The sequence below is a fragment of the Anastrepha obliqua genome, chromosome 5 (genome assembly GCF_027943255.1).
Source record: "Anastrepha obliqua isolate idAnaObli1 chromosome 5, idAnaObli1_1.0, whole genome shotgun sequence".
Classification (NCBI taxonomy): Eukaryota; Metazoa; Arthropoda; class Insecta; order Diptera; family Tephritidae; genus Anastrepha; species Anastrepha obliqua.
In genome coordinates this window covers 51,132,106-51,151,380 of record NC_072896.1, presented here as the reverse complement: position 1 = coordinate 51,151,380, position 19,275 = coordinate 51,132,106, and the positions used below count along the sequence as shown (strand labels likewise).

General features: G+C 33.4%; 1 protein-coding gene across 1 annotated transcript in view; it reads left to right on the top strand.

The window, feature by feature from the left end:
* LOC129248739 (neuronal acetylcholine receptor subunit alpha-7) overlaps positions 1–19,275 on the top strand; it is a 314,041-nt gene that overhangs the window by 229,062 nt on the left and 65,704 nt on the right. Inside the window, exons 7-8 of the mRNA XM_054888356.1 lie at positions 120–195; positions 7,635–7,829. Of these exons, the coding sequence (XP_054744331.1) occupies positions 120–195; positions 7,635–7,829 (271 nt within the window). The remainder of the gene's footprint in view (positions 1–119; positions 196–7,634; positions 7,830–19,275) is intronic.

The window sequence follows — 19,275 nt, the reverse complement described above, 5'->3', positions numbered from 1 at the left end:
CTTAAACACATATGGGAAACTATCTCTTACAAACTTTTGTCTCTGCACAAAATTTTGTAAATAAAAAAAAACAACAAAAAAACCATAATACTAAAAAATGTACTACAATAAAAAAACAGTTGGATTTGGTTTTGAATTCCGAAGATGGAGGGGATCTTTCCGATTTCATAACAAATGGCGAGTGGTATCTGCTTGGTTAGTAAATTTTGTTATACTACTTTCTGTGTGAGTTTTAAGCGTTTTTCTTTAAATGTATTTTTTCCTCTATTCAAAATGGTGTTAATATAAGTTTAAAATTTTTGGTATAAACAAATTTTAGCATACGAAATTTGACATGGAAAGCATATATTCTTATATATAAATATGTATATATATATTGTAGTTTCAATAAAAAAATATTTAATTTGTATACTTTTATATGCCCGTCCTGTAAAAAAAATTTGAATGAAAAAGTAGTAGAATTCGTAATATTAGCGTTGCTTTTAAAAATTGGAAGGTTTTCAAGTCGACTTGTTAAAAGTAATAATAAGAATAAATTAATAAAAACGGTATAATAAAAAATCATGTGGATTGAAATTAAATTAAATTAATGACAACAAATTATAACAAAATAGAAAATGTGAAAAAATACAAAAATTATAATGAAATAAATTAAATTAAACTAATTATGTTAAAATGAAGGAAAAAAAGAAAAAGGGGGAAAAATATGAAAACTGGATTAAAAAATTAATAAAAAAATGAAACAAAAATATTAAATAATACAAATAAAAATAAAACAAAAATAAATAAATTTATTTAAATTAAAATAAAAACAAATTAAAAACAAATAAAACAAAAGAAAAATAACGTAAACTAAAATAACATAAAGCTGAATTAAAATAAAAAACCATTAAATTAAACCGAAATAAAATAGAATAAAATAAATTAAAAAGAATATAAAAAAGTAAGAAATACAAATAAAATAAGAAAAATAAAATTAAAAAATGCACATAAAATGATATATTCTATTATAAAAAAAATTAAAAAAAAGGATAAACTTAAGTAGTAAAAAAATTAAGTTAAATTAATTATTTAACTATTTTAAATTATTATTTAAAATATTTAAAATGAACAACTTATATAAAAAATTACAATAAATAAAATATAATAAATAAAATATACAATAAATAAATAAACTAAAATATACTTAAATAAAATAATATAAAACTAAATGAAAGCAGCTCTAATTGCATCTCTACAGCAATACTAAGCTTTAAAAAATTTAAATCACCAGGTCCTGACAACATCATTCCAGCAGAACTTCAAGAAGGACTGGAAGTTCTACTGCCTTGGTTAACAAGGATCTTTAACAAGTGTTTAAACCTCTCTTACCTCCCAACAATTTGGAAGAAATCGAAGGTAGTATTCATTCCGAAAACGGGGAAGCCTTCACACTGCAAACCAAACGACTTCAGGCCCATTAGCCTAACCTCTTTTTGCTTAAAGGCTTTTGAAAAAGTCTTAGATGAGCAAATCAAAACCCAACTTGATACTAAGTTGATCTCTGAGGCCCAACATGCCTACACTAAAGGGAAATCGACTGAAACGGCACTTCATTCACTGGTGCAAACAGTGGAAACTTCCCTTCACAATAAGGAGTACTCTCTTGTCGCATTTATGGACATAGAAGGTGCTTTTAATAATATTGAACCCAACGCTATTTTGTCTGAAATTGCCAAATTGGGTATTAATTACTCCATCCGAAAGATGATCGAACAAATGCTCCAAAATAGAATAATCACTTCAGAGCTTGGGTTAAGCCGCATGAGAATGTACGCCGTCAAAGGCACTCCTCAAGGCGGAGTACTTTCACCCCTTCTCTGGAATCTCGCTGTAAACAGTTTGCTTCGAAATCTCGAAAAAGCAGGCTGCAAGGTTGTAGCCTATGCAGATGATATTGCACTCTGCGTGTCAGGCAAACACCTGAATACCCTCACTGAGCTCATGCAACGCTCAATCAATATTCTGTCAAAATGGTGCACCGAAAGCGGACTAAATGCGAATCCAGCAAAGACAGATCTTGTTCTCTTCAATAGGAAACAACAATCTCCTCCACTGCAAACAATAACTTTAAAAGGGGAATCATTACTCCTATCTGATTCAGCTAAATATCTAGGAGTTATTCTAGATAGGAAGTTGAGTTGGAAATTGAACATCGAAAACAGATGTAAAAAAGCTTTTATAGCTCTCTATACTTGTAAGAAAGCTATAGGCAAAACCTGGGGTTTTTCACCTCGGATCATTTATTGGATATATACCTCGATCATCAAACCGATACTCTTCTACGGTGTGGTTGTATGGTGGACAGCACTCGAAAAACGGTGCAGAGTAGCCACAATTGATCGAGTTCAAAGAACAGCCTGCCTCCTGATAACAGGATGCTTAAGTACAACACCTACTAAGGCTCTAAATACGTTGCTTCACTTGTTCCCTATCGATCTGGCTGGCAAAGCGATTGCAGCGAAAGCAGCGACACGCATGAATGCCATATCGAAATGGAATAGGTATCTTGGCCATTCAGCCATACTGAACAGGAACACTGTTATCTCTCCCGACATAGACTATCATGTAAGTCTTCCATCACCACCCTTGCTATTCTCCTGTTCACTCCCAACTAGGGAAGAATGGAAGACAAATCGATGGCCCGCTGATTATATATACAGATGGTTCAAAACAAGACGGCAAAGTGGGATTTGGAATCTTTTCCAAATCCCCTCACATCAATCTATCATTTAGATTACCCGACTACTGCAGCGTATTCCAAGCGGAAGTATGCGCTATCTGGTATGCTGCGAAAACTCTCTTAGAAAATAGAATATCACTAGAGGATATCCGCTTTTTCACCGACAGTCAAGCGGCCGTTCGAGCACTCAGCTCCTCTTATACCCACTCAGATGTGGTTCGATCCTGTCTCTTATCTCTTAACGAGATAAGTGTTCAGAATTCTGTCCAAGTTATCTGGATACCGGGTCACAGTGGATTCGAAGGTAACTGCAAAGCTGATGAGCTCGCAAGAGCTGGGGCTGCGCAATCAAATGTTAGTGACTTACCCACAATCCACATTCCGCTCGCAACATGTAAAATGCTCATCGATCGAGAATTTCACAGCACTGCTGATCGGAGGTGGCGAGTGGAAACTACTTGCGTTACGACCAGACAAATCTGGCCATCCTACAATCTGAAACAGACAAAAACCCTTATAAGTCTTTCGAAACACGAGCTAAGGCATATAACATCTCTTATCACCGGCCACTGCCTTTTGGGCACTCACGCACGTCGGCTCGGGGTTCCTCATAACGACCTGTGCAGATACTGCGAGGACGAAGATGAGGAAGTATCGAGCAGACATTTGCTGTGCAGTTGTCCGGGTCTAGCCAGAAGTCGACTCGCTCTTCTAGGCTCTCCAACAATTGACAATCTTTCAGTACTCTCGGACCTGAAAATCGAATCTCTCATCAAATTTTCGAAACGAATTAATATCTTTGATCAAAATCCACAATAAAAATCTCGGTTAGGTGGGGAAATCATTTAAAATAATGAGCTCTAGGGCAACACAACGGACCCAACTTGCGGTCTATGTGGTACTCCGATGCGGGGTCACCCTTAAACCAACCAAAAATGAAAGCATATTAAAAAAAAATAAAATGGGAAAAAAATTAGCAATAAAAAAATAAAAAGATATAAAATAATCAAAAATAATATAAGAACGCATTTAAATAATAAAAAATTTAACTACACGATGTCAAAATCATATAAAATTAAATCAGATACGTTAAATGAAATGAAAAATAAATAGAATAAAATAAAATAAAAATAAAACAATTAAGAACTAAAAACAAAGAGGATTTTATTAAACTAAGTACATGATAAGCTGATAAACTTTGAAGTTCCTATTAATGAATGGAGAAGATCTATCACTCTCAAACCTTGCCCTCAGATATGGTTTACTGAAGATGGTAGAACAGGGGTGCGGATCAATAGGCTTGAATTCAAAAACTCGATTCCTATGGGTTTTTACCCATCCACCTTCCAGACAGAGAAATGTGTGACGGAATGTCTTCGTAGCAAAATGAGAGGTACCCACATTTCCATACTTTCGTCAGGCGTCAAAAATATTAAGTGACAGCCTGAACCGTTAAAACGTTAAAGAATCTCAACATAGAATTATTAGGTCGGGTTCGTAGACATGAGGGAATAACTGATCATCTAACTAACCAAACATGCCTCTAATTCAGTGCTGTCCATCCCATACATCAATTGATGACACGTATTCTTACTCTCCATCGTTCAGTCGTTAGCAAACCAGCAACGAATAAACACCACGTTTGTCCGCGACGCTTAATGTATGCAATACAATGCCCTGTGAGAACTTTTTTATGCTAGAAAATGCCTTTGGCGACTTGCAATGCCTTTTATGTTACAAGTCGTTCAAAGGAAGCTATAGATGTAATATCAAAAGGCATTTCGATTCCTCCCACAAAAATTTTCTACTCCAATCCAATATTTATTTATTTTGGTTTAAATTTCCCACTGGGCTGCTCCCATTCTCTCGTTCTCACTTATACACTCACATTTTTCATTTTGGACAGCACTGCTCTAATTGGTTATAAGCCTTTCTGTGGACTTACAAAAGGCAGGAGAAAAAATTCGTTGAACACTGGCGAAATTCTATCGGTCAGCCACAATCCAAGCATTTCTTACTGCCAAAGAGAGGAATGTCTGATAAACTTCTTTTTTTAGTAGACTTAAGACTCTAACTGGTTACTTTAGAGGCCACTGTAGCCTGAGATATTACTTGAACAAAATTGGTCTCTCTGAAATCATCATCAACAGATACTGAAAATTTATACCACATTCTTTGTAAGTGTCCTGCATTAGACAGAGAAAGGCTACACCACCTTGGTATGTATTGCCGTGCATTCATATACATTACGGAACAATAAGCCCCAGAATGTGCTAAAAATTTTAAAAAGCCTTAAAATATACATAGGCTACCTGAGTAGACTTTGTACAATAAATCTCCTTTGATGAGTACTGCCTAATAGTAAAAAAAATAATAAAATCAAACAAAAAAGTAAACTTAAATAAAATTAAAATTAAATTAAACTCATTAAGTTAAAATTAAATAAATTAAAAATAATACAAAAATAAAATTACTTTAGTTAGGTTAAATTAAAATAAATTTCAGGTAATAAAAAAATGTAATTTAATTAAATAAGTTAAGATAAAACAAATTTAAAATAATAAAAGAATTTACTTAAATTACTTCAATTAAAATAAAATACATTAAAAATAATACAAAAATTAAATTTAATTAATTAAGATAAAAATAAGTAATAAAATAAATTTAGAATAATAAAAAATAAACCAAATTACTTAAGGTAAAATAAAATAAATTTAAAATAATACAAAATTAAAATAACTAAATTTAATTGATATAAAATAAATTTAAAATAATAAAAGTATTAAATTGAATTACTTAAGTTGAAATTAATGAATAAGTTCGTGCGGTTTTTTTTCGAAATTTGAAACTTTATTGACGTAAAATGGTTACAAATTTAATATTCAAAGTATTGTCCATCGCTTACTACTACTTTTTCCCATCTTTCTGGCAATTCACGGATTCCCTTTGTGAAAAATTCGGTCTGTTTTGCCGCAATCCACGAATCGATCCATTTTTTGACTTCATCGTAATTACGGAAGTGCTGGTCAGCCAGGCCATGTTGCATCGATCGGAAGAGATAGTAATCGGATGGCGCAAGGTCTGGACTATACGGCGGGTGGGGTAGGACATCCCATTTGAGCGTTTCTAAGTATGTTTTGACCACTTGTGCAACATGTGGCCGAGCATTGTCATGTTGCAAAATAACTTTGTCGTGTCTATCGGCGTATTGCGGCCGTTTTTCTCGCAGTGCTCGGCTCAAACGCATCAATTGTCGTCGGTAGACATCCCCCGTAATCGTTTCATTCGGTTTCAGTAGCTCATAATACACAACACCCAGCTGGTCCCACCAGATACACAGCATAACCTTCAGGCCATGAATATTCTGCGCCGACGTCGATGTTGAAGCATGGCCAGGGTATCCATACGTTGCCCGACGTTTTGGATTGTCGTAATGGACCCACTTTTCATCGCCAGTCACAATTCGATGCAAAAAACGCTTTCGTTTGTGCCGTTGAAGCAGTTGTTCGCATGCCATAAAACGGCGTTCAACGTCTCTTGGCTTCAATTCATACGGCACCCAATGGCCTACCTTTCGGATCATTCCCATGGCTTTTAAACGTTTGGAAATGGTTGATTGATCAACTCCCAAAGTTTTTGCAACCTCTTCTTGCGTTTGAGCCGGATCTTGATCGAGCAATTTCTCCAATTCGGTATCCATGAACTTTGGTGGCGCACCCTCGCGTTCTTCGTCTTCCAAGCCAAAATCACCACTTTTAAAGCGTGCAAACCACTTCTGGCACGTTCGCTCAGCTAGAGCATGCTCACCATAAACTTCCACCAAGATACGATGACTTTCGGCTGCTTTTTTCTTCATATTAAAATAATGAAGAAGAATTCCCCGCAAAAACACATTATTTGGCACGAAATTCGACATTTTCAAGTGTGATAAAAATATTGTTGTTTACGCTTCAAATAAAAAACTTATACTGACGTTTGTGCCTTACGACAGTAGCTCTCCAATGAATGTTTGGAAATGTGGATCGATGGAATAATAATCAAGTTACGCCATCTGTTGTAAAACCGCACGAACTTATTCATAGTCCTATTATATAATTTAAAAATAATACAAAAATGTAATTAAATTCATTAAGTTAAAATAAAAAATAAATTTAAAATAATAAAAACTTAGTTAAGCTAAAATAAAATAAATTTAAAATTATATAATACAAAAATTTAATTTAATTAATTAAGTTAAAACAAAATAAATTTAAAATAATACAAACATTAAATCAAATTAATTAATTATTAAATTAAATTATAATCTGAAAACAGTTAGAGGAATACGAAATTAATATCTAACCAAAATTCAATGCCATAACAATTTATATAGAAGTCATATAACTATGACAAAAAATTTAAATTTGTGAATTTGTAGTAAATATATTAGAAAGCAAAAGTTTCAAATTCGAAAACTTCTATTTTGCTTAGCTACCAGTAATTCATTGAAATGCTTAAAAAACTATGCCTAGTCGAAATTCCTGTTGGTTTTAGCGAAAGTACGCATTTATCTAATAAATATATTTATTTGTACGCTTAAATTTTTGTTTTACGCCAAACTTTATATTTTTGTTTGTAGAGTTAATATATGTACATATATATAAATCCTGAATGTGTTTGAATCCTTCCTATTTCAATTCAGATTTCACTAATAAAGTGTTCTCTCTCTCTCTCTCTTTCTTTTTCTATGCAATTTATTCAACAACCAAATTCTACTACTTCCTCCCTAAATTTGCCACATGTATTACTTTTTTACTTAAATAAAAAATATGTATATTACAAAAACATATATTCATGTACATATATATTTGAATAAAAACTATATAACGAACGACGATGCAAAAACAATGGACAATGCACCGGAATATAACAGCCATGCCGGGCAAGAAGAATACCATCGTCTACGCCTGCTGCCCGGAACCCTACGTGGACGTCACATTCACGATACAGATCCGACGGCGTACATTATATTATTTTTTCAATTTAATTGTGCCGTGTGTGCTGATATCATCGATGGCTTTATTAGGATTTACACTACCTCCCGATTCGGGCGAAAAATTAACATTAGGTAAGTAAATCGAAAAACAAAACAATGGCCAAAATTCAAAATTATATTTTAACTCACACAATTTGTAAAAAATCGTACTTTATATAATTGTCACATCTACATATATGTACATATAAACTTTTTCAAGCGACATTTTCAGGTGCGCAATTACCAAGTAACGAAGCAAAGAATATGCGAAGTGGTAAATAAGAAAAGCATTTTTTTCCTCCTACACAAGAATCTTCGAAATATGTGAGGTTTTTCGGTAATATTAATGCAAAAATGTGAGGTTATGTTTTACAATATTTTTTTTGTACCAGAGCAGCTCTAATTGCCAGCTTAATCTGCGGTAGCGAAATGAGGAAATGCTGGATTTTAAATAATATTCAAAAATTCTATGTTTTAAATAAAATTAACTAGAGCGTAACTTAATGAAAAAAGTCTGCATGAAATTAAAATTGATTAGAAAATTGAAAATTATGGTTAAAGCTGGAAAACTTAACGGAAACCCCCTGGAAACGCACCGAGATTTCTACTTGTCAATACGAAATATGGCTTTTCGGACTTTTACTTGTTTATAATGATTTTACTTCTTTTAGTTTTTTTTTTTTTTAGCTGTACTTTAAGCTGCTTAAATTCAAAGTTCATGAAATACTAATGACTTAGTTTTCTTACTCCATGCGATAAGATTCCAAAAATTCAGAAGGTGTGTGACCGTTACCTAGCTCTCAGGGAATTCGGAAGAATCACCTGATTGGCTGATGTAACCGAGGTTTGTTTACGAAAAAACTGAGTTTTTCTTGGTGATGTGCATATGTATTAAAAAACATTAACACAGTCTACGCTCATGTTGCTTCGTTGCCGTCTGAAAAGCGGCTGATTGAATGAGTGGTGAATAAGTGAAAAATGAGCGGACAGATTTCTGTTGCCGAATCCCTAGTGACGTTGCAGCCGAAGTTACTCGCTGAATTTCGTTTTTCACCATAGCTGAAGGCCAAAACCTAGTAATCTTTCTGAGGGAGCGACTACTGAGAAGTGCTTTCCTATCCGCCCATACTTCCCTGATGGTGCATGAGGCATTTCAAACCACCTCATTCGCAAAAGATTGAAAAACAACTCCGTTTTGCGAATAAAGTTGTTTTCGCATACACTTTACAGTTTTAAGGATAAATTATTAGATTAATGTCAGAGGACCCTCACTATATATTCCAAGAGCGTCAAACCTAGCCATAAAGCAGCCGGGGCAAGCCCAAAAAAATTTGCCAACCATCTCACTCCCCCAAAACTCCCTTCCCTGCCCTGTTGTTGGTCATGTGTGCAGATTAAATTCAAATAAAGGATGATCAATTTAGAGGTATCGGATTTTAAATTGAAATAAGACAACGAAAACTCAAATTGATTGGGCAATCTTTGTTATTTTTGTATAGAATCATTCATGACATTTCTTTTTTAGAGATAATCTCTTTGAAATGTTGGCCGGCTTTGGCTTTGTTTAATAACTTAAATCTCTTTCTACCTCCAAACTGTAGATTATTTCATGGAAAACTCATTCGTGATGGCAATGCATTCGGAGATTTGCCATTAGCTGGCGAGGACCGGCCACTTTTGGAAACACCTTTCTTTATCAATAGACTTTGAACGAGGTGCTAACCGAATAGTAGATGTGCACTACTAAATACAATGAGCTCAGCTACGATGTCCTCGTGCTAAATCTGGTGGAAAGGACTTGTAGATATTTTTAGTCCGCAGAAATTTATAGTGCGCTGAACCTTGGCATCTACTGTCAGTACCTCACGCACATAGAGATTCGCCACCAACGGCCCTTTCTAGACACGGAGGCTTTCACTCTTTATTCAGCTGGCAAATATTTTTAGATTGAAGCTAATTTGAAGTTAACCTGGAATTCTGCGAACTTTTGTGCGTTCTAACTTAAGTGTTTAGGAAACTGTTAATGAGCTTCTCTATGGGCGGCCGCTGTAGACGAATTGTGTTGTGCGTGATGATAGGAACAGTTTTTTCAAACAGTTTATCTGTTGTTCCGAGGCGGCGTAGAACTGTACATAGAGCGCTCTGTTTGGAGGAATAACTCGACCAAACTCTCAGCAAAGGGTGTGCACGCCAATTATACAATTATAGAAGGTGGCTCAGACTTAATCATCCACTTTTATTTTTCAATTACTTTTTTATTAAATAAAAAAAATTTTTTAAAAGATGGAAATATTTATTTTGACCTTTACGCGCTCCATTGCTTGTCAGTTTGTGTACTGCAGTTGTCTACTTCACAAAGGTCAAATATGTTGAACGCACGACGCGGTTTACAAAAATTATAAATCTTCAGATAGGGTGATTAATTTTGCGCCACCTTTTAGATAGGTATTTGTGCATTCGTAAAGGGGAAGCTTGTTAGAATTAGCGATCCCTGTCACTTCTGACTCTATAACTTCTTAAGCGATTCTAGAAAAATGCACCACCTGCTGCTCTCTGGAACTATTTGGCTGACAACAATAAAAAATTCTAAATGAAAGCAATTTTTTCTATTTTATCCCCCAATGCAAGTAAGGTTTTACCCCTTCTCCGCTATGACCAGGGGATACCGCATTGAATACTTTCAGCTGGTGATATTTTCATATAACTTAAAAATTTACTCTTTATACACCAATTTTTTTTTTTTGGAATGCAAGTGAGTGAAACTTTTCCAGCTTTAATCCATAATTAATAGCGTTTAATTAAACTCAAAATTTTAGTAATAGAAAAATTCTTTCTGTTTAATTATTTTATTACAATAATAACAACAAAAACTTAAAATATATAAATAAAAAACCTCAAATCCCGAATATTCCCACACGACAACTATCTCAGGCACAGGAAGTGTCCCTCAACACTCGTGCAACCTCAAAAGGATAGTCTGCTTCCAAGAAACCAACGCTTTATGCAACTCTACATTCATAGTATTGATTTATTTGTATTTAATTATTTCTCGATGCAGTGATTTTTAGGACTCCTGCCAAGCAACGCTGTTCATTTACTTAGTATTCGTATAAAAATATTTAAATTTTGTGTTAATTTTTATGGAGGCATTTTAATTGAAACATTTTATATGGCTTTCTTTTTTTATTATCTTTGATTACAGGCGTAACTATACTTCTATCCTTAACAGTATTTCTAAATCTTGTTGCTGAATCCATGCCGACAACGTCGGACGCTGTTCCTCTTATAGGTACACTGCAAAAAATTAGAAGAAAACCAAATCACAAATAGCGTACAGAGAAAAGAAAAAACAAAATTAACTAGTTTTATTAGATTTATGAAATAACTTCTAGCAAACATACATACACGCATACATGCATAAGTATGCGCATACTAACTATTCACATATACACACACACACGCACACACATGCATACACATTGTATTAGCTGCCTAGTGGAAAATGTGAAGAATGAGAAAATTTGTATTATTCTGCATTTAGCTTAAGTTTCCTTTGGCATTTTGGTTCTTTCGTTTCAAACTTCATTTTGAATTTATTGCTGTACTAGCTAATGGTTTCACAGCTCGCTATACAACACAATAAATGCACACATACACACATTCGTATATAAAAAAATGAGCAAAATATTATTTTCACAATTGCCTTTTGAATAAATTTTATGTTCGGAATTTTTAAACAAATGGACGAAGCGTTGTTTTCATACGGACAAATACGAGTCAGACCAAATTTGAGTAGCTCGAAAAGGTGAAGAATTTAAGGAAAAGACAAATTATGAACTCTTTTGTACTTGTTTTTAAATTTCGAGAATCTTGTATTAGCAATAAGTTTTTAAATTTTGTAACTTCCACAAAAACTAAAAGCCTTTCATATTCACCCAGATATATTAGCTAATAAAAAGAAAAAACATTATTTAAGAATCTTAGATTGAAAAGATAATAGAACAGAAACGATTATAGCCACAGTAGTACTTTCAAAATATATTGAAGTGACTATATTTCAAAGAACAAAGGGAAATGCTCATTTGTTTATGACATTTTTTAGACACTTAAATTTGAAAGATAATTAACGCAGAATAGTATTTTGAAAACATATTGAAATTTTTGCAATTTTTTTTGTTTAAAAAGAGAATTTCAAAGAATGAAGGGAAATTTTCGTTTGTTTATGTAATTTTCGAAATATTTTAGGAATTTAAGAATTTAGGCTCTTTTATTGTATTTCAATTTCGAGAACCTTAGATAGAAAAGATAATAGAACATAAATAATGAACGCTAAAAAAGTATTCCAAAAATATATTGGAATTAAAATTAGTTTAATTTTTCTTTTTGAACTAAAAAGGGAAAATGATTCAAAGAATGATGACTGCTTTTCAATAATTTTTATTTTTTTTTATTTTGAGTTCAAAACCCCAATTATCGAAATCATTTTGAAAAAGTGGTAAAAATTTCCTAGTCACATATTTTTCATAAAACATTTTTATTATGGGACTTTTATACACTTTAAAACGTTGAATAACTTATCATAATTTGAAATTCAAAATGAAAATAAAAAAGATTTTAAAAATCATTAGTGTTTTAAACGCTGAATGACATTCCATATTTTAACATTAAAAATTAAAATTTGTTTGTTCAAAAAGGATTTTAAAAATCATTGATAGTTAAAACGTTGAATGGTTTGCCATATTTCAATATTAAAAACTCAAATTTTTTTGTACAAAAAAGATTCTAAAAATCATTGATAGTGAAAACTTTAAATGAATTGACAAATTTTAAAATTCATTTTTGTTTTGTGCAAAAAAAGAGTTTAAAGATTTTAATTTTTTTTTACAAAACAAAGTTTTTAAAAGTCATTGATAGTTAAAATTTTAAATGACTTGCCATATTTTAAAATAAAAAAAAAAGTTCCAGACAAGAAGAACGTTTTTAAAAAGTATGTTTAAAAAAGATAAAAAACATATAGGTATACTTGTATATTTCAATCAAATTTAAGCATAAAAATGACCCAATACTGCCAACTTTTGGATTTCTTACTTCATATTGCAAATTTTCTTCAAAATTGTGAAGGCAAATTATTGACAACGTTTTCTTTTTCCAAATCGTTCTTCTCAAAGTTGTTGTTGAGCATAGACTAAAAACAAAAACAAATGCAACAACTCGGTTAGCCGCGCTTGAACGAAATCTTTCTAAAACTCTGTATTATGTATTTCCAAACAAATGTAATTTATGACAGCTCCTTTTCAGTGCTGCCAAAATATGTTTATTTATGCGAGTTGCTTAATCTATTCGCCATTCGCTAATGCTTGCCGAATCGAAGGCGCCTATAATTAAAAAGATATACGTTAACAATGAAACCCCTCTTCTTCTAACTATGATATTTCAAAAAATGGAGCTAAATCCTTGAATAACTGCCCATATTATCCCTTATGACTCTAAGATACTATAATAAGAATGCATTTCCTAATTTTTTGCATGCATTTTTTAATTTGTTGAAATAGTGAACTAGAATCTTCAACTTTTTTGCGGAAAGTGGGAAAAAAATAATTTCAAATACAAATAATCACTATCAAATGTTTTTGAGTGAACAAGAATTGTACGGAATGTTACATCGAATTCTTGTCTAATATTATCACTGACATTCGGTAGTGCTGTAGTAACACTTCACTATGACCCTAAGCCAGACATGGACTAACTAATCAGGGAACGTCACCTCAGAACTGCATTAGTTTGCTTATATACGCAGTGTTCCAGCACTTTGGAAAAATACGGCAAGATCGCTATCGGTCTACTTATGATCGCTATTTTTTTTTTATATCCCTCCTCTTCTCTTGGATTTTTCCCTCCATCCCTAAGAAGGACACTTACTCACCCTGCGTGCTTGGTCGCCTGTTTTGAGAAACCTATGCTTAATGCTCTTCAACATAACTTTCCATTTAACGCTTCTTTATTAGGATAATATCCCCCACTAAATTTGCACCCGCCGTAGCCGAATGGGTTGGTGCGTGATTACCATTCGGAATTCACAGAGAGATCGTTGGTTCGAATTTCGGTGAAAGGAAAATTAATAAAAACATTTTTCTAATAGCGGTCGCCCCTCAGCAGGCAATGGCAAACTTCCGAATGTATTTCTGCCATGAAAAAGCTCCTCATAAAAATATCTGCCGTTCGGAGTCGGCTTGAAACTGTAGGTCCCTCCATTTGTGGAACAACATCAAGACGCACACCACAAATAGGAAGAGGAGCTCGGCCAAACACCTAACAAAAGTGTACGCGCCAATTATTTATTTATTTAATTTGCGACGGCATTCCATTTTTCTTCATCTATCATCATATTCTCAGTAATTTCTTCAGGTGTAAATACACCAATAGCTCGTTGCAGAGCTGTTCTCTCTACGTTCCACCTCTCGCATTCCCATTCGCCACAAATACTTGCGAAAGGACCCATGTCCGGACAAAAACTGTGTGAGGTAATAGTTAACCTCACCGTGTTTTTTTTCTACCCACTTTTTTTGCACAGATTGCAGAGTTTTCCGCCGGCATTGCACCCTTAGCGAATCTGCCTATATTTCACATCGGTATAAGAGAATAGAGTTCGTCGTGTCCATTAAAAGTTTTCATTTGTTCTGCGTTGGACCTCCAAGCTCTGTTTTCTCTCTGACCAGCTTTAATCTGTGGTCTTCTAGCCATGTCTGAAGTCGGATCATCACCTGATTTAACTTCCTTTTGGCTTCGTCAGTATTTCGGGCGATTATTACAGCTGCAATGTCATCTTCATATCCCACAAAATGCACATCCTCAGGTAGGTATTTTGGCGGAATGCAATTTATATACTTGGAGTAAATACTGCACAGGTCTGTAGCATTAAATCGATGGCGCAAATAGACTGGAATCGTCAACGAAGTCGAAATTTAAAGGTAAAGGGTTAACTAGGCGCGAATTGCAGCTTTCATAGCAAATAATAATACTAAGTTATTCAGCAAATGTAAAATTTAATGCATTAACATCCGTTTTCACTTCAAATATTTGCTATTTCGCCTGTTCAATAGTTTTTTTGTTTTAATGTAAGCCGGACCTCAAATCAATTTCTTGAATTACTTATACAAGAGAACTTGCAAATACAAAACCTGTTTCTTAAGATGAGATGAGGTCATATTTTGCTAATCATAGAGAAAGTTAATTTCTGAGAGTTGAAAAATTGAGTAGTTTCTAATATTTTGTGAATAATTAAAATATACAAATTTAGGATATAATTCCCCACGAAATTAAGGAAAATATTTTTGACTTAAAAGTATGCAGTTGATTTTGATATTTTAATATTTATTCTGCTAATAAGCAATAAAGCTGTAAATGTATAGTAGTTAGAATTTAATTTATTTTCGAATGCAAATAGCTGAAAATTCAATTCAATAATTATGAAAACATTGTTTCGTCTAATTTGGGTTAAATATTCCGTAAAAGTTGTCTTATAATTGAAGTATGAAGAAAAGAATGGTTTTTAAAATTTGATTGAAGAAGTATCATTTAAAAGTAATTCATTTTAAGATTAAAAAATAGATTTGTTTTATGCAAAAACCCGAAGGCATAAATTATTATAAGTATATGTATAACCACACCGTGCGATAGTTAAATTTATCCAAGAAAAATTTCATATGCACTTGAAACTAAGGATTTTATATATATACTCAGTATTTTTATTTTCCTGTCAATTTAATTTTAAGATAACTTTTCAGTTTCAAAGGTCTACAATTTGAGAAAATATTTGAATTTTGTCCAATTCATCGGGTTTTAAAAATGTCTTTAATAAAAGAGTAAATAAAAAACTGTAACCAGCAAATAACGAGATCGGCTTCGGCCACACCCAAATGAACTTGAAAAGGAAAACTCCGATCCAGCTTATCTAAGAGCTACCTATAAATTGTTAAATTTGTTTACTAGAAAGGATATTTCACAGCAAATATGACTTTAAAACTTAAATCAATATCACTTAAAACAAAAATCAATTAGTAGTTAAAGGTCTTCTATGAATTATAAGTATAGGCAGAATACTCAATAAAATTAAAAAAAAAAGAATTAATTTTTAAATGTTTGAGTATAAACTGTGATATTAATATAGATAGCAAACGTAAAAGAATAACTCCAGCCAGTAAAACAAACTTAGGCTACTTTAAGCAAAGCAAATATAGTAAAATGATTTCGTTTGAAATTCTGATCCTTAAGTATATTTGAAGTTTCTTATGTATAGAGTATATATGTGTATTCATATACAGGGTGCGTGCAGTATTTGAGGACAACTTGAAAGCAAAACTAATTAGCTTTTATTTTGAACAAACTTTAATGAAACTTCGCGAAATTGTTACACAACATTCCATTATCTGCAATAGCGTCCTTGATCCTGGTCCGGAAAGAATTGTATGCCCAAATGAAATGCTCTTTATTCATATCATTCAATAAAATTCCCATTAGCTGCAACTGCCTTTATCTCAAATTCTCGAATCAAATGCTCCTTATTCACATTAACCATAACGGCATTAAGTGCAACTTTCAGAGAAGAAATGGTGTTATAAGGATACACTATCACGCTGAACTACGTCTCATACCTTCTACTCAAATATGAACGAGACGGTATCAATAAAACGGATGACATATGGCAAAAATAAATTTTTTGTTTTTTGGTAGGACTGTTATAAGCTTACATGGCAAATTTCAGCGTGATATGTCACATAGTTTGTTTTCTGTGCTACTGTAAACAAGTCACGCTCGAGTGTGTTCTTCGAATTCTCTTTTATGACTTCAATTGTCTCAAAATGTTTTCCACGGAGCGGCAACTTGAGCTTGGGAAACAGAAAAAAGTCACATGGAGCCATATCAGGCGAATACGGTGCTTGCGGAACGATATTAACAATATTTTTGTTCAAATAATCGCGAACAAGACGTGATGTGTGAGCTGGTGCATTATCGTGATGCAGGAAACATTTTATGGGTACTCATCAATGATCGCTTGCACTTAGACAGATAGGTAGACTTTTTATGAGGTTTGCACTTTGACCTCATGGTCTTTAATGCACTTTACTCATCACAGTACCTCATCCAGATCCCTCCTAAAACTCAGGATGGTGCTGGGTTGGATGAGATTGTGCGTTCATAGTAGGCTGAGTTTCTTGTTACACTCAAAGACCTAGATCTGACAGGACGATAGGACTTTGAGTGCCGCCTGACTGGCACTCAAAATGGCAATTCGCTCATTGCGGAAATTTCTGTCTAAGTTTATTTCTGCACATAGACAGGTGCTGCTTAAAAGATGCTTGGAAAACTACCTATCGTCACAGAACGCTTGGTTCTGGGGCCGTAAATTCCAGCGCCTTTGCCTTCTGCGGTCTTCGACCCATCTGTGCACCATTCCAGCTTTCGCTCCTGAAGTTTCTCTCCAAACGCAGGTCTACTCCAATTTAACTTATCGTCCAGTTCACTTCTAAACTTCTTTATTTAGAAAATTAGAAATTTTTAAATCCGTGTGATTTGCGCATATAGCGACAACTCAATGTCTCTTCATTCTTTGAGTAAATTGTAGTCATCTATGTCTTGTCTGAAAAAGAGCAGAAAGAAAAATAATGGTTTCGGAACGTTACAGCCACATTAATGCATGTCCTCAACTACCATATGTTCCCTGTACATATGTACTTAAATATGCAACCAACGCCGTTTATCGAGGTAGAAAAAGTTTTAATTTACAACTCTGAATAAGAAGGAAACAGTCCAGCAGTCCAACATTCACTATATTATTATTAATTCCAAAAATAATTTTTTAACAACTTTCAAAAGAAATTTGGAGAGGACAAGAGGAAAATATTTGACCTTAATCACAGGACTATCTGTATCATTGCCATTTGGCTTTAATTTGTTTTCATTAACATATTTCAAAAAAAAGGTTTATGGTATTAAACATTTTTTAGAGGATTTTATGCGCTTATTTTTACCAATACGTACCTCAACTTCGTTCTTCTTGTTTTATAAAAATGTATTGTTGAGGACATGAGTCGAAACTTGATTGCTGTAAACATCGATTAAGTATTGACTACTCACCACTCTAAATACAACCCTACCTGGCTGCCAAAATGCCAACGGGAGACTCTTTTGCGTGCTGATCGTGAGGAGTGGCACTATGTTTTAGAGAGCAAGCAGCTGATTTTTAGCAAGCAAGTAACTCTAAAGGGCGAACTAACAGAAGATTAGAAAATAATATTAAGTAAATGGAAATTCAGTAAAAAATAAAGGGTTTTTTAATCAAAGAAAAATGCAATTTTTTTTATATAAATAATCGGATGTTTATTGCATTATAAAGAGGAAGGAAGGTATGTCGTTAATAGTGGAAAATAACATTAGGCAAATGGCCATCACGACCACGCTTACAGGACAATATCCTTTTCATGAAATTTTCCATAACCTAATTGCAAAGTGGCTGCCCTATGTCCACGTTGGCCTCACGAATTCCATCTTTAAGGTATTGAATCGACCCTGGGCTGTTGGCGTAGACCTTCTTTTTCACGTGGCCCCAAAAAAAAGTCACAAGGTGTTAAATCACAAGATCTCGGCAGCCAATTGGGATCACCTCTTCGAGAGATAACACAGAGATAAACGTTGTCCAGATCAATACCATCAAATTCTGGCCATATAAAATCGTTAGTTATTTCTCGATAGCGCAATCCACTAACCTGTAGCACCTGCTATTGGAAAACCCTTTACTTTTGTTTGGTTTATAACTTATTAAATTATGTACATAATGAAAAACTGTGTACTAAATAAAATTGTTAACAATAAAACGAAAATTATACACGCCTAAAAAGTCGTTGAGCTTTCCACCTAAGAAATAAAGTATACGCAGTGGATACCTCTGTGTTTGTTTCCGCTCTGAAACCTTAAAATGCTTTAAAGTATTAAATTGATGAGAAAATGAAAAAACCTGAGTACGCAGCATCACTGCGTAAAATGTGTAGTTTCACATGCATATAACATTTTTCCTAGATACAAACAGAGTTTATTTTTATCGCAAAATGTAAATAATGATACTAGCAAAAATAAAGCTCTTAAAATTTAATTTTTTTTTTATAAATTTAATATAAAAACAACCAAAGTCCATAAACGCATTTACACATGCATACATATTTTTAGTGTATAGTATTGCAAATTTTGCTCATTTTCCCAGTAAGTCATACTGTATTCCAGCAATACACACGCACACATACATACACATATCCACACTCAATCATTTAGCGATACTTCAGCACAAGAAAACGACAAACGATTTCCACTTTCCACTATTTACACAGCCGAGTATGTACCACCTATATTTGTATGTGTTTTACTTTATTGTCTTACGTTTTTCTGTTCTTTAACGTCTCCTCCGTTTTGCTACAATTGTTCAAAATAATTAACTGTTTTCTGTTTTCACACAAACCTACTTCGAACAAAGTAAAATGTCATCAGCACT